General features: G+C 44.3%; 1 protein-coding gene across 1 annotated transcript in view; it reads left to right on the forward strand.

Moving 5' to 3' along the window:
- Positions 1–23,723, forward strand: part of ZNF618 (zinc finger protein 618) — a 1,318,203-nt gene that overhangs the window by 402,640 nt on the left and 891,840 nt on the right. The window contains 1 exon segment of the mRNA XM_030206036.1: positions 16,595–16,672. Coding sequence (XP_030061896.1) covers positions 16,595–16,672 — 78 coding nt within the window.

Genomic DNA, 23,723 nt, shown 5'->3' on the forward strand with positions numbered 1-23,723 from the left:
CTACTGCATTTTTTTGAGGGGGTGAACAAACATGTGGACAATGAGGAGCCGGTGGATATTGTGTATCTGGATTTTCAAAAGGCGTTTGACAAAGTGCCTCATGAAAGACTCCTGAGCAAACTGGAGAGTCATGGGATCGGTGGTAGGGTATTACTATGGATTAAGAGCTGGTTGAGAGATAGGAAGCAAAGAGTAGGGTTGAATGGTCAGTATTCTTAGTGGAGAAGGGTAGTTAGTGGGGTCCCGCAGGGATCTGTGTTGGGACCGCTGCTTTTTAACATATTTATAAATGACCTAGAGATGGGAGTAACTAGTGAGGTAATTAAATTCGCAGATGACCCAAAATTATTCATGGTCGTCAAGTCGCAGGAGGAGTGTGAAAGATTACAGGAGGACCTTGCGAGACTGGGAGATTGGGCGTGCAAGTGGCAGATGAAGTTCAATGTTGTCATGAACTGGAATCTTGTGAGCCCTTGGGTCCAGCTGGAGTGCTGAGGTGAAGGTAGACACCAGCCTCCAGCGAACAGCCGAACAACCCCTAGTCTTCACCTGCTGCGACCGCCGTTCCCTTGGAGTTGAGCCCCCAGGTGCTGGCAGCCAACAGGACTTCCAGAACCATGGGGTTGACGGACTGCGGACCGCAGGTGGCGTGGAGGCGGAGATTGATGTGGACACCCAGCCGAGAGTAGTCAGGATACCAGCAGAAGTCTGGGCAGGCAACGAGTAGTCAGGATACCAGCAGAAGTCTGGGCAGGCAGCGAGCAGAGAGTAGTCAGGATACCAGCAGAAGTCTGGGCAGGCAGCGAGCAGAGAGTAGTCAGGATACCAGCAGAAGTCAGGGCAGGCAGCGAGCAGAGAGTAGTCAGGATACCAGCAGAAGTCAGGACCAGGTAACAATCAGAAGAAACATCAGAAGCACTGCTACTACTCAGGAAATGGAATAGAAGCCGATGCAAGGAAGTACTGGTGGCAGGGCTTTAAATAGTGCAGGAATTAGGCTCAAGCATGTGCAGCTATCACAAGATGGCTGCCCCCATCAGAGGAGAGACGCCCTATGCCCACATATGGCCTTCCTTCCTGAAGCTGCCCTACTCCAAGATGGCTGTCACAACCTAAGACACCCAGCTCCAAGATGGCTGCCCTATCCTGGAGATGCCCACATCCAAGATGGTCGCCCTATCCTTAGATGCCCATATCCTGAATAGTCAGGGGACATGACAGTATCCTCCCCTTAATGTGTCCCCCTCCGCCCTGGGCCCGGTTTAAAGGGGTACCAGTCATGGAAGTCCTGTAGCAAGTCAGGAGTTTGGATCTGACTTGCTGGTTTCCATGAGTTGTCCTCGGGACCAAAATCCTTCCAGGACAGTAGATAAAATAGTCTCCCTCGCTGAAACTTAGAGTCCAAGATCTTTTCCACTTCATACTCGGGATCTGGTTCAGACTCGAGGAATGCTCTTCCTGTCCTCCTGCGGATGCCATTGAGACCTCAAGAATGGTTTCAAGAGGGAAACATGGAAGGCGTTATGCACGCGTAGAGTCCTGGGCAGGCATAGGTGATAAGTGACTGCGCCTATCCGAGACTGCACCGCAAAGGGCTCGATGAAATGAGGGGCGAACTTTTAAGATGGCAGCCGAAGTCTCAAGTACTTGGTGTTCAACCATACCTTTTGACCGGGTTGGAAAACCGGTGCGGTTCGTCATTGCCGGTCAGCAAAATGCTTGTACCTGGTGGCCGCCTGCTGTAACTGTTCTTGGACGCTCTTCCAAGTCCCTCGCATGTCGGAAAGGGTCTGTTGCAGCTGAGGAATGGTCTGGTCTGTGGGAAGTGGTGGAGGAAGCCGCGGGTGCCGGCCATACACCACGAAGAAGGGTGACATCTTAGAGGCCGAGTGCAGACTATTATTGTAGGTGAATTCTGCCCAGGGGAGGAGTGGAGACCAGTTGTCCTGCCAGTCATTGATGAAAGCTCGTAGGAAGGCTTTGAGGGTCTGATTGATCCTTTCCACCATCCCATTGGTCTGGGGATGGTAGGCAGAGGAAAAATGGGTAGTGACCCCCAGGGCAGAACACAAGGCCCTCCAGAACCTAGAGGTGAATTGTGACCCTTGGTCACTGATAATCCGGGCTGGTAGTCCATGGAGCCGGAAGATGTGCTGGATTATTGAGACATCAAGTTGGCGGCCAAGGGTAGAGCCTTCAGGGGAACAAAATGTGCCATTCGCGAAAACCGGTCTACCACCACCCAGATCACGGTATGTCCCTGTGAGCGGGGAAGATCTGTGATAAAATCCATAGAGAGTTTCTCCCATGGTTACCCGGGCATCGGCAGTGGCTGTAGCTTCCCCCACGGTCTTCCTACCGCAGATTTAACCCGGGGACAAGACGGGACATAGTGTAGCACATCCTGGGCCATCCGAGGCCATTGATACTGACGGGAAATCAGGTGCAGGGTTTTATGGAAGCCAAAGTGTCCTGCAAAAGCTGAGGAATGGGCCCAGTGCATCACTCTTCTCCGGTCCCTAAGAGGCACCAACGTCTTTATGGTAGAGGCTGCACAAGCATAGTAGGCACGCAGGCTGGATCGAACATTGGATGAATTTCCTCAGGGTCCTCCGGTGTTTCAAAAGCCCGTGAGAGAGCATCGGCCTGCGTATTCTTTTCCGCGGGCTGGAACACCAAACGAAAGTGGAACCGAGCAAAGAACAGCAACCAGCGTGCTTGGTGAAGATTCAGCTTCTTGGCATCTTGCAAATAGAGCAAGTTCTTGTGATTGGTGATCACAGTAAACATGTGTTCCGCGCCCTCCAGCGACTACCTCCATTCCTGGAGGGCGAGTTTTAAGGCCAGGAGTTCTTTGTCCCCCACCGTGTAGTTCCGCTCCGCGGGAGTGAACTTCTTGGAGAAGAAGAAGCAAGGGAGTCGTTTACCGGTGGGAGAAACTTGAGATAAGACAGCACCGGCCCCCAGTGAGGACACATCTACCTCCACGAAGAATGGTTTACTGGAGTCGGGACTGTGGAGAATAGGAGCGGAGACAAACACTCTCTTCAAGGTGGAGAAGGCCTCATGAGCTTCAGGTGACCAATTTCAGACATTGGCGCCTTTCTTGGTGAGAGCGGTCAAGGGAGCAGTGACCTGGGAGTAGTGCAGAATAAACTGCCGATAATAGTTTGCAAACCCCAGGAACCGCTGCAGCGCCTTGAGCCCCTGGGGTGCGGGCCAGTCCCGAATAGCCTGCAACTTGTCAGGGCCCATCTGGAGTCCCTCTGGAGAAATAATATACCCGAGGAAGGGTATCACCTGCTGATGGAAGGTGCATTTGCTCAATTTAGCCGGTGTTGCCTTAAATGTTGGAGCACCGTGCCGACATGGAACACGTGCTCTTGGGGTGAGGTAGAGAAGATCAGGACGTCGTCTAAATAGACTATCACAGAAGAATATAACAGATCCTGCAGCACGAAGTTGATGAAGTCCTGGAAGACCGCAGGGGCATTACAAGATACTCAAAGTGCCCCTCGTGGGTGTTGAATGCGGTCTTCCAATCATCCCCCTGGTGGATGTGGATCAAATTGTAGGCTCCCCGCAGGTCCAATTTAGTGAAGATCTTGGCTCCCTGGAGTCTGTCAAAGAGTTCTGGAATCAGTGGCAAGGGATACCGATTCTTGACTTTAATAGCATTCAGGCCTTGGTAGTCAATACACAGCCTAAGGGATCCGTCCTCCTTGCCCATGAAAAAGAACCCAGCCCCTGCAGGGGATGAGGACTGTCGGATAAACCCTTTCTGTAGTTTCTCTTGGATGTAGGCTCGCATGGTCTTGGACTCTTCCCGGGAGAGTGTGTACAGTCTGCCCCTGGGAGGCATCTTGTTAGGAAGCAAGTTGATGGCACAATCAAACAGCCGGTGAGGAGGTAAAGTGTCTGCTTCCACTGGGTTGAACACATCAGCGAAGTCCTAGTATTCTTCGGGTAACGAGGCCTTACGTGGATGCAGAACCTCAGGCAGGGTCGTAAGGACTGGACGGCGAGGTTCCTCATCCCTCAGACAGGCGTTGGCACAGTGACTACCCCAGCTACTGATCTTCCCGCGAACCCAGTCGATGCAGGGGGAGTGACGGCGTAGCCAGAGAAGTCCTAGGACAAGTGGATGAATGGATCTGGGAAGAATCAGAAGCTGAATCTCCTCCTGGTGGCAGTCTCCCACCTGCATTACTACCGGTGGGGTGATCTGAGTAATGGGCTGTGGTAGGATCGTCCCTTGGATGGATGTTACATGTAGCGCAGGTCGACACGTGCCCATGGGTTGTCCCAATTGTTCTAGGAGTTCTGCACTAATAAAGTTTCCCCCACTCCTGAGTCCAGCAGGGCCCTGGTGTACACAACAAACTCCTGCCACCACAGGATGACTGGAACGATGATCAAATTATTGGGGAGGGGCGAGGAGTGACCCAAGACCATCCCCCTCACAGGGTCTTGGGGCCGGTATTTCCCGGACGAGTGGAGCAGGTTTGAATAAAGTGTCCAGCCTCGCCGCAATACAGGCATAGCTTATTGCATCGCCGATGGGCTCTCTCCGCCTCAGTAAGGCGTTGCCATCCGATCATCATGGATTCTTCGGAGGACCCTGCCTGAGTACCAGTTGCATCCTTAGGTGACGGAATTCGTCTGGTATGCAAGGCAGACCTCAGAGGCGTCCGCTACGCGGCCCGCTCCCGTGCCCTCTCCTGAAGGCGAGTATCCACCCGAAGGCACAGGGCGATCAAGGCGTCCAGTGAGGCAGGAAGCTCCCGCCCTGCCAGTTCATCTTTAATCCGCCCCTGTAGGCCCTGCCAAAAAATGGCCGAGAGGGCCTCCTGGTTCCAGCGGACCTCGGTGGCTAGAGCTCGAAACCGGACAGCATATGTTCCTAAGGATCCATCTCCCTGCTGAATCCGCATCAGTTCGGCTGCGGCCGAAGATGGCCTCCCAGGAACATCAAATACCAGACTAAACTGGCGAAGAAATTCTCCCAAATCGGAGAGGAGAGGGTCCCGTTGCTCACAGAGAGGGGACGCCCATGCCAGGGCTGGACCTGTAAGTAAGGAAGTAAAGTAGGCCACCTTCACCCTCTCCGAGGAGAAGGCCCTGGGCTGCATATCAAAGTACATAATACATTGGTTCAGAAACCCACGGCAATTCGCCGGGGTGCCATCGAACCGGGCAGGTTCGAGAAACCAGGGTCCAGAAAAAACCTCCGCAGGCCTAGGGCCCGCTGGGGCTGAAAGTTGTTGGGCCTGGAACTTGGCCAGCTGGGATCAGACATCTCGGAGTGCCCCGGACAGGTTATTTAACTGTTCCTGCTGCTGCTGAAGAACTTGTGCCAGGTCTCTCATGTCGGGCTGCGTCGGCGAGTTCATGGCTTCGGCTTACTGTCATGAACTGGAATCTTGTGAGCCCTTGGGTCCAGCTGGAGTGCTGAGGTGAAGGTAGATACCAGCCTCCAGCGGACAGCCGAACAACCCCTAGTCTTCACCTGCGGCGACCGCCATTACCTGGGAGTTGAGCCTCCAGGTGCTGGCGGCCAACAGGACTTCCAGAACCCCGGGATTGACGGACTGTGGACCGCAGGTGGCATGGAGGCGGAGATTGATGTGGACACCCAGCCAAGAGTAGTCAGGATACCAGCAGAAGTCTGGGTAGGCAGCGAGCAGTGAGCAGAGAGTAGTCAGGATACCAGCAGAAGTCAGGACCAGGTAACAATCAGAAGAAACATCAGAAGCACTGCCACTACTCAGGAAATGGAATAGAAGCCGAAGCAAGGAAGTACTGGTGGCAGGGCTTTAAATAGTGCAGGAATTAGGCTCAAGCATGTGCAGCTGTCACAAGATGTCTGCCCTCATCAGAGGAGACGCCCTACGTCTTCCTTCCTGAAGCTGCCCAACTCCAAGATGGCTGCCACAACCTAAGACACCCAGCTCCAAGATGGCTGCCCTGTCCTGGAGATGCCCACATCCAAGATGGCCGCCATATCCTCAGATGCCCATATCCTGAATAGTCAGGGGACATGACAAATGTTGACAAGTGCAAAGTGATGCATGTGGGTAAGAGGAACCCGAATTACAGCTATGCCATGCAAGGTTCCGCGTTAGGAGTTACGGACCTAGAAAGGGATCTGGGAGTCATCGTGGATAAGACGTTAAAAACCTCTGCTCGGTGTGCTGCGGTGGCTAAGAAAGCGCACAGAATGTTGAGTATTATTAGGAAAGGGATGGAAAACAAACACGAGGATGTTATAATGCCGTTGTATCGCTCCATGGTGCGACCGCACCTCGAGTATTGTGTCCAATTCTGGTTGCCGCATCTCAAAAAAGATATAAAGGAATTAGAAAAGGTGCAGAGAAGGGCGACGAAAATGATAAAGGGAATGGAATGACTTCCTTATGAGGAAAGGCTGAGAAGGTTAGGGCTCTTCAGCTTGGAGAAAAGGCAGCTGAGGTGTGGTATGATAGAAGTCTACAAGCTAATGAGCGGATTAGAGCGGACAGATGTGAAGCGTTTGTTTACACTTTCAAACAACAACAAAACCAGGGGACACAAGATGAAGCTAGAATATGGTAGATTTAAAACAAACAGGAGAAAGTTTTTCTTTACTCAGCGTGTAGTTAGACTCTGGAACTCGTTGCCGGAAAATGTAGTGACAGCAGCTGGCCTTACGGAATTTAAAGGGGGTTTGGACAGATTCCTGAGGAAAAAGTCCATTGAACAATATTAATTTTTTTTTTTTTTTTGGGGGGGGGGGGGGGTTGCCGGGTTCTTGAAGCCTGGATTGGCCGCTGTCGGAGATAGGTTGCTGGGCTTGATGGACCCTTGGTCTTTTCCCTTATGTACCCGTTCCACTCCACTCATTATTTTATAGACCTCTATCACATCTCCCCTCAGCTGTCTTTTCTCCAAGATGAAGTGACCACTGGGGGATTAAGTGGAGGGGCATGCCTTAATCCCTCCAGTGATCATCTGGCCAGTTAGGGCACCTTTTTGTGACTTTGAAAGAGGTCCAGATAAAAACTTCCCAGTTTTTGCCCTAGATGTTTTTATGTTGTTCCATTATCCATGAAAAACATCCAAATTTTGGTCCCACCCAAAATGCGCCCCAAACAGTCCTTCTTTCGATTTAGATGAACTATAGAGAAAAGCATCTCAAATCTGATTTTTAAAAATCATGACTTGGACGTTTTCCCATGAAAAAAGTCCATCTTCCACTTTGTGTTGCTTTTGAGATGTTTTTCTCTTTTGAAAATCAATGCCATAGATAAATCTTATGGTTTTATACACCCATATGTGTGAGAATTAATTTTATAATAGGGTGCCTGTTTTTAAAAGACCAATCAAAAAACCACCTTCTTAAATATACAAGTACTACATGAAATAGCTTTATAGAAATGGAAGTGGGACTATCACGTTTTAATTGGCATCTGTGACTCTAATCATCAGTCCCATATTACAATTACCATTTATTTATTTATTTGCTGCACTTGTATCCCACATTTTCCCACCTATTTGCTGGCTAATGTGGCTTACAAAATGTTATAGCAACATGTACACATTATAGGAAAGAATTTCAAAATATAGATACAGATGGGTACATAGACTATCAAAGCAATCATATTAACGGAATAATAATTTTACAATTGTTACAAATAAGAGTGCATAAGTAAATCATATTGGATTGGAAGTGGATTGAAAGATCAATATAACATAATGATATCAGGACAAGATATAATATTCAGTCGTGAGGATGTAATTAGGATGAACAGATAGGAGGGTTCCTTAATAGTTGTGATTGGAATAATTAGGAAGTCAGATCGTTATGGGAATCTTTATTGTACGCCTTTACGTCTTTAATAACTTTTGGAAGGTTGTCAGGTCGTGTGTTGTTTTTATGGCAATCAGTAATTCATTCCATAGTTGCGTGCAGGTGTATGAGAAACTGGATGTATGTACAGACTTGTATGTAAGTCCTCTGCAATTGGGATAATGAAGGTTTAAGCAGGTGCGTGATGAACTTTTATTGTTTCTCCCTGGTAAGTCAATTAGGTCTAACATGTATGATGGGGCATCTCCATAAATGATTTTATGGACCAAGGTTCATATCTTGAATGCAATACGGTCCTTCAGTGGGAGCCAATGCAGGCTTTCTCTAAGGGGTCTGACACTTTCATATTTCGCCTTGCCGAATATTAATCTGGCTGCGGTGTTCTGGCCTGTCTGGAGTTTCTTGATGGTTTGTGCCTTGCATACCGCGCATAAGGAATTACAGTAGTCCAAATGGCTCAGAACCAACAATTGCACCAATACACGAAATATCTCTCTTGGGAAGAAAAATCTTACTCTTCTGAGCCTCCACATTGCATAGAATATTTTCTTTATGATATTTTTTACATGACAGTCTAGATTAAGATTGTGATCAATTGTTACGCCTAGGAGTTTCAGGTTGTCCGCAACAGGGAGAGTACGGTTTGGCGTGTTTATGTTGGGATAGTTGATTTTGTTATATTGCGATGCTAATATTAGGCAGTGTCTTTTCTGTATTCAGCTTTAGCTGGAAAGCGTCTGCCCATGAGTTCATAATTTGGAAGCTGCAATTTATTTTGTCTGCAATTTCTTATAAGTCCTTTTGGAATGGAATATATATCGTCATATCATCGGCATAAATATATGGATTTAGGTCTTGATTAGACAATGCTTTGGCCAAAGGTAACATCATTAGATTGAAGAGAATCAGTGAAAGCAAAGATCCCTGAGGCACACCACAATCCGGTCTCCATGGTGATGATATGATCGATTTAGATATTACCTGGTATGTTCTTGTTGTTAGAAAACTATGAAACCAATTCAATACATTTCTTCCTATTCCGAAATATTCTAGAATGTTTAATAGAATATCATGGTTAACCATGTCAAACGCACTGGACATGTCGAATTGTAACAGAAGGACATTATTACCAGCTGCAATAATATGTTTGAATTTGGTCATGAGTGCTATTAGAACTGTTTCTGTGCAGTGATTAGCACGGAATCCAGATTGGGAAGAGTGTAATACTGAGAAGTTGTTCAAGTAGTCTGTAAGTTGTTTAGTTACCAGACTTTCCATTAAATTGACTACTAAGAGGGAGGGTTGCCACTGGATGATAATTAGTTATATCATTTAGCTTTTTCTTCTGGTCTTTAGGAATTGGTGTCAATAGGATATGGCCTTTATCTGTGGGAAAGAGACCGTGTTGAAGCATGTGATTTAAGTAATAGGTGAGATCTGTTATGAAACGCTGGGGGGCAGATTTTATTAAGTAGCTGGGGCATGCATCCAGTTTGCAATGGGATTTGGAGAATTTGTTAATCATTTGGGCGACAATGTCTTCTGTTAATAAATGGAAATTTGTCCATATTCGATCTGCTGGATACAGTGGCGTACCAAGGGGGGGGGGGGGCGGTGGGGGTGGTCCGCCCCGGGTGCACGCCGCTGGGGGGTGCCGTGGCGTGCGCCTGGCTCCGAGTTTGCTATCTTCGCTCGTTCGCTCCTGTTCTGGGGCAGAGGGAGCTGCAGCGAACGAGCAAAGTTAGCGAACTTTTCAGAGCCGACAGGCGCGCGCCGCGGCACCCGCCCCAGCAGCGTGCACCGGGGGGGGGGGGGGGGTGTAATTTCAGGGGGGGGAGGGGCGCATTGGCAATCCGCCCCGGGTGCCATCCTGGCTAGGAACGCCACTGGCTGGATATTCATTGGCTGTCGGATCTAAATAGTCAATGAATTTTACATAGTTGGAGGAATTAGTTGGCAAGGTGGATCTTAGTTTGATGATTTTCTCATTAAAGTAAGTGGCTAGATCGTCTGCTGATGGGGTATCCATGTTAGATAAGGTAACTGGTGTAACGTCTAAAAGGTTATGTACAAATTGAAATAATTTATGTAGGTCCTTATTGTTTTGCCCTATTTTGGAGTTATAATATGACCTTTTATATTGTCTGATAGAATATTTATATTTTCTTAACATTAGTTTCCATGCAGTGAAAGTTTGATTATCTTTCTTCTTATTCCATGCACGTTCAAGTCTTCTTGTTTGGGTTTTTAATTTTTTCAGGTCATCATTAAACCAAGGAAGTGATTTGTTTCTGCGTGATGATTTTGTTTGTATTGGTGCTATTGAATCAAGTATATTCTTGCATCTCATGTCCCAGTTAAGAAGGTATTGATGGTTAATATTGCGGGGACCCATGGATGTGCTTTGATATCTTTGTGTTAATGAGGCATCCCTTCTGACAGAGTCCGGATGCCGAGTGTTATGACTGGAGGAATGTGAGCCCTTGTGCCCAACTGAGCACGGCTAGGATGGAGTGACACCGCACTCAGTCATGCAGCCAGACAATCCCTAGCTTCACCTGGGGAGCGACCGCCATTCCCTGGGAGTTGAGCCCCCAGGTTCGGGCAGCCACCTGGACTTCTGGAACTAGCGGGGTTGCACGACCACTGACCAGACAGGCAGGCAGGCAAACAGACACAGTCCAAAAGCCAGGTAAATCCGTAGAGCAAAGAGTAGTCAAAAACAGTCCAAGGTCAAGGCAGGCAGCAAAAGAAGCGAGGTCCGGGAAACAAGCCGAGGTCTGGAACACTGGAACTGAAGATAAGGAGCACCGGCGTGGACCTCAAACACAATTGAGGCCGAAGCAATGAAGGACTGGAGGTAGGGCTTTAAATAGTGTTGAAATCACTCTCAAATATGTGCAGCTGATTCAAGATGGCTGCCCCCATCAGCAGAGATGCCTACATCCAAATATGGGCTTCCTTCCTGACCTCGTTACTCCAAGATGGCTTTCCAGGGCCTAATCTATCCAAGATGGCTGCAGCCATTGATCCAACCCAGATGACGGCTGCCAGAAATAGGAAACAGAAACAGACCGTCCTGCCTTCCTGAAGCTAACCAGCACTAAGATGGCCAGCTATCTTCGCCGGACCACGACTCGCCGGCGAATTGGCCGCGCAGGCCTGGCACCAGGTGAGGAACGTAACACCGAGAGGATGGGTGGTTTCTAGCCACATGGAGTGATATGATTGGACAAGTGTTGCAGCCCATCTGGCAAACAATTAACATGCTCCAGCAAGTACAAAGAACAATAGGGGTGGGTTGGAGGGGGGAGGAGGGATAAACAATAAAGTTTGATACTGTTGAACTGTTAGGTGGTTTAAGCACTGCACGTTTTAAATGTTCTGTTATTCTGCAATTATTATTGTGCTGTATTATATATTCAGGTGTCAATAAAATAGTTGAAACATAAGAAGGTATTGATGGGACTCTATTTGAGTTGACCAGTCATTATTGTAGAACTGATGCCAGAATATTGTTGGATCGATGTGACCTCTGGTGGTAAAAGTTTTACGTTCTTGTTTCTGAATTAAGTTTTTTATTTTCCATTGCATGGATATCTTTAATTTGAAATGGTCTGACCAAGGTACTTGTGACCAGTTTACATCTGATATGGTAAATATTTGATCAGGAGAGAGTTTGTGTGTGAAGAGGTCAAGTGCATGTCCCTTGATATGTGTTGATTGAGTATTTATCTTATTGAAATCCCAAAGTTGGAAAACATCTTTGCATTCTTGTATGTTCTTTGCCTTCTGGTATTCTAGGTGCAAGTTTATGTCATCCAGTATGAGTAGATTAGTGTTAGATAAGCAAGTATTCAAGATGAAGTCCATAAGATTTTGTTGACAATCTTGCCAGTTTCCTGGGGGTCTATAGAACATAATAATATTTAAATGGTCGAGTAGTGTGAGATGATTGATATTGATTGAGGCGATTTCTAGTGAAGTCATGGATACTGCTTTAATTGTTACTATGAAATGGGATTTATATATCAGTGCAATGCCTCCTCCTCTCTTTCCATTTCTAAGCCAATGGGTTATTTTGTAGCCTGGAGGGGGGCAAAGATCTATTAATATTGGGTCATTTTGGAAGTGAATCCAAGTCTCATTAATGACTAATAAATCCAATTGATCATCAATGATCCAATCTGTTAATATTGTTGTCTTGTTAACAGCAGATCTGGCATTTATGTATCCGATATGGATTTTTTGGAAGGGATCAGATAAGTTGGGGATTATATCGATTTTTCTTAATTGTCTCTTAAGTTGTTGAGGAGGTTTATTATGATTATTGGTTTCTTTGGTTTGGTCTTTTTCAGATGAGGTGATGATACCATTGTTTTGGTTGTTAATGTTGTTATGGCGATGTGCATTGTACTTGGATGGTCTGTAAGGCATATAAATTGTTGGAATGTTATTGGTTTTTGGTAGGGGGGTGGAAAGCATGTGATGAATTAGAGTGATTGAGTAGATAATGAAGAATAGATTTGTAATATTCATCTTGGTATTATGTCTTATGAATATTGGGATCACTAGAATTCAACAGTGATGATGAAAAACTAATTGTTCAGATGTGCCTTGCGTTTGTCTTCAAACTGCAGGTTATACAGTGTTTGATAATAGCATATATTTATCTTGTTAAGGGTCAGTAATAGTGATTCTATTAAGCACTTAGTAGTATTATGAGGTGTAGTGAATTAACTCATTTGAGTTACATCAATTAAGTGCAATTGTCTGCAATTAAAGCTGGCAACGAATTCGGTTAGCTTTAGTAAATACGATTGATATAAATTGTAATTAAGCTAATTATAAAATAAGATAGCTGCTATGAGATCTGAGTGTAAATATTCAGGAATTAGTTAATGGCTGTAATTGGGTGAGGACAGTATTGGTACATTGAGGTGTTAGGGAGGCTATATAAGAAGTGTCACTCTAGGAGTGGGTGGGTAGAGGGGCAGGGTGGGAGAGTCTAAGCCTAAAGCAGGAGGGCAGGGTTGTTTGCTGCTGCCTATCTCCAGAAGGGGAGATACTCTGTGACAGGGGCGTAGCCAGACTTCGGCGGGAGGGGGGGCCAGAGCCCAAGGTGAGGGGGCACATTCCCCCCCCCCCCGCCATCTTTGACCCCTCCCCCGGCGTCGCCAACCCTCCGCCATCACCGTCAAGTACCTGTGCTGGCGGGGGTCCCCAATCCCCACCAGCCGAAGTTCTGTGTCTTCACTGAAGATTCTTCAGCCCGTCTCTAGGTCGGCGCGTTGCTGCAGACTGCTGCAGCAGCTGATCTGATTCTGCAAGCGGGAAGCCGGTTCTCTTTGCGTGGTATGGACGTCAGGACGATTCATACCACGCAAAGAGAATCGGCTTCCCGCTTGCACAATCAGATCAGCTGCTGCAGGCTGCAGCAACGCACTGGCCCAGAGACGGGCTGAAGACACAGAACTTTGGCTGGCAGGGATTGGGGACCCCCGCCAGCACAGGTACTTGATGACGACGGGGGATGGTTGCGATGCTGGGGGCCCAGGCCCCCTGAGGCCCCACGCAGGTATGCCACTGCTCTGTGAGCTGCTTGTTCAAAGGTTAATTTGCTTTCTCCCAGCAGAGACACTAGTCACACCCACTAAGTTTAAAAACTGTTAGTTGGGGGCAGGGGCGTATCTGGACTCCGGCGGTAGGGGGGCCAGAGCCAGAGGGAGGGGGCACATTTTAGCCCCCCCCCCGCCGCCACCCCTCCCCGCCATTGCCGGACACCCCCCCCCTTCCCACTGCCAACCCTCCCTCCCCGCCGTCGCTTACCTTTGCTGGCGGGGGACCCCAACCCCCGCCAGCCGAGATCCGCTTCCTCCTCCGAGTCCTACCTTTAAAAATGTTTCTTCAGCTGGTGGGGGACTCCAACCCCCGCCAGCCGACTCGAGATCTTCTTTAACTTTCTTCTATCTTCGTCCTCCGCGTGGCCAACGTGTTGCTGCTGTTGTGCAAAGCTGAAATCCAGTTTCGGAGTCTGACTGACGTCGTAACGTGCTGCAACGTCAGACTCCGAAACTGGATTTCAGCTTTGCACAACAGCAGCAACACATCGGCCACGCGGAGGACGAAGATAGAAGAAAGTTAAAGAAGATCTTGGGTCGGCTGGCGGGGGTTGGAGTCCCCCGCCAGCTGAAGAAATATTTTTAAAGGTAGGACTCGGAGAGGGAAGCGGATCTCGGCTGGCGGGGGTTGGGGTCCCCCGCCAGCAAAAGTAAGCGATGGAGGGGAGGGTTGACGGCAGTAGGGGGGCCAGGGCGAAATCTGCGGGGGCCCAGGCCCCTGTGGCCCCACGCAGATACGCCCCTGGTTGGGGGAAGGGAGGAATTAGCTATGTTTGATGGAAAAGAGAGAAATCTGATGACAAATAAGCTAATCAATATAGTGCTGAGAACAGCAGATACCACTGCAAATAGGCAAAGCCTAAAGCAGGAGGGCAGGGTTGTTTGCTGCTGCCTATCTCCAGAAGGGGAGATACTCTGTGAGCTGCTTGTTCAAAGGCTAATTTGCTTTCTCCCTGCAGAGACACTAGTCACACCCACTAAGTTTAAAAACTGTTAGTTGGGGGAAGGGAGGAATTAGCTATGTTTGATGGAAAAGAGAGAAATCTGATGACAAATAAGCTAATCAATATAGTGCTGAGAACAGCAGATACCACTGCAAATAGGCAAATCCTAAAGTAGGAGGGCAGGGTTGTTTGCTGCTGCCTATCTGCAGAAGGGGAGATACTCTGTGAGCTGCTTGTTCAAAGGCTAATTTCCATATTTATAGTATGCAAATTAATTCTTTGTATCTAATATTTTCAAAATTAAAGTACAGAGCACTTAAATGGACAAGAAAAACACCAACGTGTCAGTTTGCAATATTTTTAGATTGCTGGTTTATTGAAATTGACAATAAATGGGACCTATCCAAAATTATAAAACCACTCTTCTATGATTTTGAGACTGCCCTATTTGTTATGCCAATATGTGATCATATGGATTGTAACCTGCATGGAATGTTATGTGTGACTCTGGCCGTCTTGGGCAGACTAGATGTACCGTGTGGGTCTTTATCTGTTATCATATACTGTGAGTCTCATTTTTAACGCATATGGATGTCTCAAAATGGCAAAAAAAAAAAAGAAGTCCACCTGCCAAAAATGTCCATATTGTACTACAGCATTTATATTCCTGCTTTAACCAAAGCTACAAGGTGGATTACGAAAAGATTAACTTCACATTAGAAGGAATTTACATCATATTACAATAAAATTCACTCATAAAAATATAAAACATTAAAATTATTTCATAAATCGTATGACCCCCCCCCCCCCCCCCCAATGAATCGGAAACAACTATGTTTTGAGAGCTTTGCAGAATAAAAATATGAAGTAATTTGTCAAATATTAACTGGGTTACTATTCCAAACTTTGACACTGATATACAAAACAGCATTCCCAGATTGATAACTTCATGTTTTTTTTTTGTTTTGGGACAATCCAAAGTCACTGTTTGTGCTCTTTGTATTTCCTGTTTGAAAATAGCTGTGAGATGGATGGGTTGTTTTGGATGTTGAGGAAGACGTCCCAATTCTGACTTGGACGTCCTTTTGAAAATGCCCCCTTCATGTTGCTGTGTTTCGAGTGCTGGCTCTGCTTCAGGATGCTAAGTATCTAAATTCCATTTAACTGGAAAAAATTTAGAAAAATCAGAATTAGGGTTAGAGAAACAATTTGCCTCTTTTTTTGGATTTTGGTGTTACCTAGTATTTTATAAAGGCATTATAAGCCCCTATGTTCTTTTCTAAGATCAGAACTAACACCAATAGTGCACAAATTTACACTTGCTCTGAAGTTGTAAATGTGGGTATGTTTGTATGTGAATTGTTTTTTTAAATAAAAGTAGTTGCATTCATTGTAAGTCTGCCAGTGCTCTACTCAAACTGAACTTCAAATAGATAAGGAATGCCTATGCATTGTATGCATGCAGGTGTGCACATGTTTGGAAATGCAGTTTTATAAGAGCTATTTTCTTCATGTAAATCATTCTTTTCCTGTGGAAAATACTTTATAAAGTTGTTCCCATATGATTTTATTAAATAAGGGACTAGAGCACATAGAACATCTTTTTACAAACTCAAATAGTCTAACAAAATTGCCCAGGGGCATATATGTATAAAATAATAGGCATACATAAACATAGCACTAATTTTTATAGCATATGTGCATAGTCATTCCTGGAGATGGAGAATAAGCAGATCAGTGTGGGATTCGCAGTTATGTGCATGTTTTACTCACACTCGCTTAGGTACTAGAGTTCTTTTCCAGATCTGGTGCACTGTTATAAAATTACATTGGGTTTCTAATTACATTTAGCTAATCTGTTTATCCCTGTTATGGGCATAGTTGATTCTTCTACGGATTATATTCTGTCATAGCAAATTTATACATTGTATTTTGAATATAGCATTAAATCAGTCAAACAGCTCTTATAGGAAGAATGCAGCAGTATTAAATATCAACTTCACTCTTTATTATCTATTTATTTATTTATGCACTGCCTTCTAACTTTTTTCTATTGAGCTCCTGTCATGTTTATTTTGATGCTTCAAACTCTTGTTTCCCTCACCTCTCCCCCAACTCCCAACACATATTTGTGCTGAAATTAACTTAGTTATCATGCTCCTTCCCGTCTTGTTTTACAGGGTCGTATGAGTGTGGAATTTGTGGAAAGAAATACAAATATTACAACTGCTTTCAGACCCATGTGAGAGCGCATAGAGGTACCAATATTCAAGGTCTTTATCATACTGCTGTACTGGAGTTTCATATTAGAGGCTTTTGTACTGTTTGTCTTGTAAGGTACTGCTGTTCTTAATATTTTATAGTAGTAGTACTAGATATGTTTGTTTGCACATTATCACTACCATATTTTCATTTTCCAAAATCAGTTTATTAAATTACTTATTTTTAAAATGGGGATGGGCTGTATTAAAATAGCAGACATATGAGAGTAATTTTGTAGCAGGGAACACAGGTTCATAGAGTAGGAAGACACTTATTTGTAGCTTATTTTATAAAGACACGTAAATGCCTGTGTGTCTTTATAAAATATTAGTACAAATCCTGTAGAAATATTATGCCTACTTGAGAGGAGGTGTAGATATACTCATATGCAATATGTATGTTAATCACAACACTTCCCATGCTCCATTGCTAAACACACAAGTATATGTTAGTTTGCACTGTAATTTTATGAGTCCAGTGATTTATAAAATTACTCTCTTTTCTTGGTAACTGATGTTTACACAAAGAGGAAAGATAAGCTTTCTAACCTGTACCAGGTGTTCTCTATGGATAGCAGGGTAGGCTAGAGGTGATATGGCACAAAGCTTGGATCTGTCCCATAGAACCCAGAGAAATCTGGAAGAGTTTTTGGAACATGCACCAGCATGTGTACCTTAGAGGTAAGTGCCACTGTAAAATGCACTTGCTAGTGTATTCCATAGTTCAGGCGTGAGGCATAGGTGACAGTTGACACTGCCCCTTACTGGGCAATGTTCAATAAAGATGGAAAGACAATAAAGCAGATCAGTATAAAAGTATTTTATTAAATGACAACCAAATATTCAAATCAGCCCGACACTGGCATGTTTTGCCCGACTGGGCTGCATCAGGGGCTATAAAACAAATAACATGACATTTAAAAACCACAATTTAAAAACTATTTTAAGACATATATAACTAAAAAACAATGTATTGATACCCATGTATATAGAAATATGAAAATAGATGATATACATACTCAATAACAACAGAAATTGCATTATTGTACATAGGGACTACATAATATAAATGTAGATATCCCACATTGATAAATCAACTATAAAAATAATATTAATGAACATTAAAAATAGTATTTTCATCAATTGTTAATCATCAAAATACTTAGATAAGCATAAATCTCTCTTGTCGTCCCCCTTCTCCTCCACTACTAACTCCAGACTTCGTTCCTTTTCCCTCACGGCACCTTATGCCTGGAATAGACTTCCTGAGCCTGTACGTCTGGCTCCATCTCTACCTGTTTTCAAATCTATGCTGAAAACCCACCTTTTCACCACTGCTTTTGGCTCCTATCCACTACTCAATTGCCCTCCCCTTGTTCCTTCTCACCCAGTACTTCCCTCGCCCTTAATTGTCTGTCTGTATTTTTAGATTGTAGGCTATATTGAGCAGGGACTGTTTCTCTGTGTCAGGTGTTCAGCGCTGCATGCGTCTGGTAGCGCTATACAAATGCTAATAATAATCTATATAAATAATTCTCACCTCCAACGTTCACTGAAGCACTGAATCTACTGTTCCTAGGGTAGGCTGTCACCACCACTCACCCTCACTCCTACACACTCCCTCAGCCACGCCCCTTCCAGACATAATTCACAACCCCACCGTTCTAATGAAGCAACATTTTCCATCTCCAGCTTCCGTCATGGTGTAGATTGCAGTTGCATTACTGTCTGCCACGCCCTCGTGTCAAACGCCATGACGTCGAGGGCGGAGCCACTGAGGACCAATCAAACAGCACCAACAATGCTAGGCAATCGAACGACAGGACCGATACATTACATGCACGAACGTGGGAGGCAGGCAGGCAGGCAGGCAGGCATCCTGAACGTAGGAGGGAGGGAGCCAGCCAGCCAGCCTGATCATCACAGGGAGGGAGGGAGCTAGCCTCAACGTTAAAGTTTGCCGCTTTGCCTTATCGCGCTGTGTTTTTCATTTTATCTCCATTCCTTGGCTGCAGCTAGCAGCTGATTTTCCTCTGGATGCCCTGCTATAATAGGAGTTTTGTTTATGCTGAACAGCGAGAGACTAACAGTGCTTCTCTGCTGGAGGCAGGAGAAGGCTACAGATCCTTACAATTCCTCCTATATGTAATCCTTCTACAGCCTACAAGGCTCCTTTTCACCTCCTACTCTAATGTGAATGGCTGACACCTGCTGTGCAGCAACTAAGCAGCATGTTTTCAGTGCAAATTTCATTGCCTTCCCCACTGGGTGCATTTAGCTGGTGAGGCAAAGAGTGCATAGTATAAGAACCTTTCAAAACTCTTCTCATCATCAATTTGTGGTGTGCTTCCACCTAATTCTCTGTGAGGACAATCCCTGGGTGCCTGGAGGGGGGGGGGGGGGGCAGGGGAGAGAACCCTGCGACTCTAAGGGTGAATCGGTGTGTGCCTGCAGGGGGGAGGGGGCAGGGGACGGAAGAGAATCGATTCATGGCTACAGGGGGGGGGGGAAGGGGACACTGCAGAATCGATGGGTGGCTGGAGGGGGGGCAGGGGACAGATGACAATCGCCGCGTGGCTGCAGAGCAAGGGCACGGGACAGACAAGAACCTTGCTAGCGCCCGTTTCATTTCTCTCAGAAACGGGCCTATTTTCCTAGTAATAATAATTTAATTTATGGACATTAAAAATTATAAACCAAATAAAATGTAAATTATATTGGATTAAAAACAAACAAGACACCCACCTACACAATGTTCTTTAAAAGTCGAGATGACAACTGAAAAATATGTATATAAATAACCATAAATATATTGAATAAAAGGTAAAAATGAAAAAAGAAAAAAGGACAAATTCAAAAAAGATTGAACTCATGTACAGAAGTCTGAAATCATGAATCTTCCAAAATACAGTAAAAAAACAGCATAAACCGAATGAATCATAAAAGATAGTGACCTAAATAATAATGATTAAATAATTTTAATGAATAAGATCAGCATTCTTTTTAGTATTAATCATTATTTAACAACAAATTTTTGTATTAGCATTAGGCAATGAAAAGGAAATAATAAAACTAAGAATAAATTTTAAGGCCTATTCGTCCACAATTAAGGAAATTGGTTCCAAAATACAGAAAGTTATATTACAAACATCAATAAAAAGGAAAAAGAAAAAAACAAAATCCCACCTTTTGCATATCTCGGGGTTACCGATCCCAGCCTGCTATTTACGGGGGGCACATAGTATTCGTATCTACTCTAGTATCAAGAAATTCCTTTAACTGTTTAGGGTCTACAAATTGAAACTGATTACCCTCAAGCATCAAATTACAAGTACAAGGAAAACGTAATACATAGTTAAACCCCAAGGCCAACACCTTAGGACGCAGTTCTAAAAAAAGCCCTGCGTCTAACCTGAGTAGGCCTTGAAAGGTCAGGAAAAACACGAACCTTTGAACCCATAAACAAGTTTTCTAAATGTCTTAAAGAAAGTCTCAGTATAGCATTGCGGTCAGGCTCCAACACAAAGGTAGCAAGCAGAGTAGACCTCTGCGTAATTATCTCCAATGAACTCTCAAGGAATGAAGTTAAGTTCATTTCATCCCCCACCCTTGGGAGATTTCGGCCGTCTCCCTGTGGGTTCCAGATGTAATAGGCCCTTGTTATGGGGGGCAATGAATCTTTGTCCATTCCAAGAATGTCCACGATATATTTCTTGACCATTTCAAGAGGTGAAATTAAAGGAGACTTAGGGAAGTTTAGGAACCTAAGGTTAAACCTACGAATCTGGTTTTCAAGGTATTCGGTCCGTTTATGAAGGAAAATGTTATCTTTAACCAAGGCATTCTCTAAACTTCCCATCTCTTGTAGTTTAGTATTCAAATTTTCCATTTTAGTGGCCTGTTGTGCTGCTACCTGTGCCTGGAGTAGCGCAGCTTCAGAAAGAGTTCTTATATTTTCAGTATTCTTTTTTAAAGTAGGTTGCATGGAGATTTGAATGTCATGTACCATATCCCATAGTGACTCTAAGGTCACAATTGCAGGTCTCACCACACCAGTCATTCCAGGAAGGGATTGAGCCTGTTCACCAACCTGAGAAAGTTTTGAAACAGTATCGAGTGGAAGTACCTGTATAGCTGCTTGAAAAAGTACTTCTCTAGGCTGGGAAACATGTTCTATCACCGCAGACCCTTCCTCGAGGAGGTTAGGCTGAGCGTCACCGTTCGCCGTTCCTGCTTGGGCTGCCAGTAATTCCCTTCCGGGTTGAGGCGGAGCAATGCGCTCAACGGGGCTCAGGGAGGCCCCGTTCGCGCTCTCAATTGACGCTAACGCGTCGAGAGTGGCAGAGGGGGTCGAGGTTCCCCGAGGTCCCGGCTGCTGGCTAGGAAACCGCAGGGTCGTCTGTCGCAACGCTATGGACGCCCCGGGAGCCGAGGAATGCTCCCTGACTTTCCCCCTTCGTTTCCCCATCTAGGAGACCTCAAAGGCAGCGAAATCGGCAGCGAACACCGGAGTCTCTTCGGCAGCAAACTCAGGTGCATCCGGTCACAGCGCCATCTTGGAACCGCCTCCGCATTCTTTTTAAATTTTAAATTATTTATCATTATATGCTTGATATATTTCTTCCAATAATTTAATAAGCAATCCGATTAACATTCCTTTTACTGCTCTATTATTGGTTATTTTTATGTATCTTAAATTCATTATATGATGGTAATATATCCTTTAACAAAAATATTTTCAGAAGAAGACCAATTAATGAAAATATTTATTATTTACTAGCAAAAAAGAAGGGAGACTAAAAAGCTTTTAATCAGCTTTTTAGTCTCCCTTCTTTTTTGCTAGTAAATATATTACCATCATATAATGAATTTAAGATACATAAAAATAACCAATAATAGAGAAGTAAAAGGAATGTTAATCGTATTGCTTATTAAATTATTTGGAAGAAATATATCAAGCACATAATGATAAATAATTTAAAATTAAAAAGAATGCTGATCTTATTCATTAAAATTATTTAATCATTATTATTTAGGTCACTATCTTTTATGATTCATTTGTTTTATGCTATTTTTTACTGTATTTTGGAAGATTCATGATTTCAGACTTCTGTACATGTGAGTTCATCTTTTTTGAATTTGTCCTTTTTTCTTTTTTACCTTTTATTCAATATATTTATGGTTATTTATATACATATTTTTCAGTTGTCATCTCGACTTTTAAAGAACATTGTGTAGGTGGGTGTCTTGTTTGTTTTTAATCCAATATAATTTACATTTTATTTGGTTTATAATTTTTAATGTCCATAAATGATATTTATGCTTATCTAAGTATTTTGATGATTAACAATTGATGAAAATACTATTTTTAATGTTCATTAATATTATTTTTATAGTTGATTTATCAATGTGGGATATCTACATTTATATTATGTAGTCTCAATGTATAATAATGCAATTTCTGTTGTTATTGAGTATGTATATCATCTATTTTCATATTTCTATATACATGGGTATCAATATATTGTTTTTTTAGTTTTATATGTCTTAAAATAGTTTTTGATTTGTGGTTTTTAAATGTCATGTTATTTGTTTTATAGCCCCTGATGCAGCCCAGTTGGGCGAAACATGGCCAGTGTCGGGCTGATTTGAATATTTGGTTGTCATTTAATAAAATATTTTTATACTGATCTGCTTTTTTGTCTTTCCATCTTGGAGTTTGCAGATTGTTTGCCTTGCTGTTTTCTTGGACCCTCAATGTTCAATACAGGCATGTAAATGACATTAAATTTAGGGGTAAGAATATAAATAATAGGGAAATTAATTATCAACCAGAGTTGCTCAAGAAATAGAAAAATCTAATTATATCTGTGCATTAATTACATATATTTTATTTGAAGCTACAGAAAGACATTCACATACACATGCAGTGCAATCTGCTTAAGTGCAAGGGTCTGGGAACAAAGAAATGCATGCAGTTAACCAGAGCGTGCACTTAACCGTTGTGACCCAAAGAAGCTTGACATCTGATAAACATATGTACAGTACTGTTTATTATTAAACGTACAGTATACAGTCTCAGTTAACTGACATTAGGCTTTACTTGAAGTAGTATTATTATTAGCATTTGTATAGCGCTACCAGATGCACGCAGCGCTGAAAACCTGATACATAGAGACAGTCCCTGCTCAAAAGAGCTTACAATCTAAATAATACAAACAGACAAGACAGTTACAGGTGAGGGAAGTAATGGGTGAGAAGGGAGGAAGGGACAAGGGGAGGGCAATTGTGGCTAGGAGCCAAAAGCAGCAGTGAAAAGGTGGGTTTTCAGCATAGATTTGAAAACAGGTAGCGATGGAGCTAGACGTATAGGTCCAGGAAGTCTATTTCAGGCATAAGGTGCCGCGAGAGAAAAGGAGCGAAGCCTGCAGTTAGCAGTGGAGGAGAAGGAGGATGACAAGAGAGATTTGTCCAGTGAGCGGAGTTCACGTGGAGAAATGTAGGGAGAGATGAGAGCGGAGATGTAATGGGGGGCTGCAGAGTGGATGCATTTAAAGGTCAGTACGAGAAGTTTAAACTGAATGCGGAAGCGGACAGGGAGCCCAGTGAAGTGACTTGAGGAGTGGGCTAGTGTGGGTATAACGATTCTGGCGGAAAACAAGTCATGCTGCAGAATGTTGGACAGATTGGAGAGGAGAGAGATGGCTGAGAGGAAGACCAGTGAGAAGTAAATTGCAATAGTCCAAGCGAGAGGCGACAAGGGTGTGGATAAGGGTTCTGGCAGCATATTCAGAAAGGAAGGGGCGAATTTTGCTAATATTGTAGATAAAGAAGCGACAGGTTTTGGCGATCTGTTGAATATGGGCAGAGAAGGAGAGAGAGGAATCAAAGATGACTCCAAGGTTACGAGCCGAGGAGACAGGGAGGATGTGAGAGCCATTAACAGAGATAGAGAAAGGGGGAAGAGGGGAGGTAGGTTTACGGGGAAAAATGAGATGTTCAGTTTTGGTCATGTTGAGCTTTAGATGGCGTTGAGACATCCAAGCAG

Source organism: Microcaecilia unicolor, chromosome 6, assembly GCF_901765095.1.
Source record: "Microcaecilia unicolor chromosome 6, aMicUni1.1, whole genome shotgun sequence".
Lineage (NCBI taxonomy): Eukaryota > Metazoa > Chordata > Amphibia > Gymnophiona > Siphonopidae > Microcaecilia > Microcaecilia unicolor.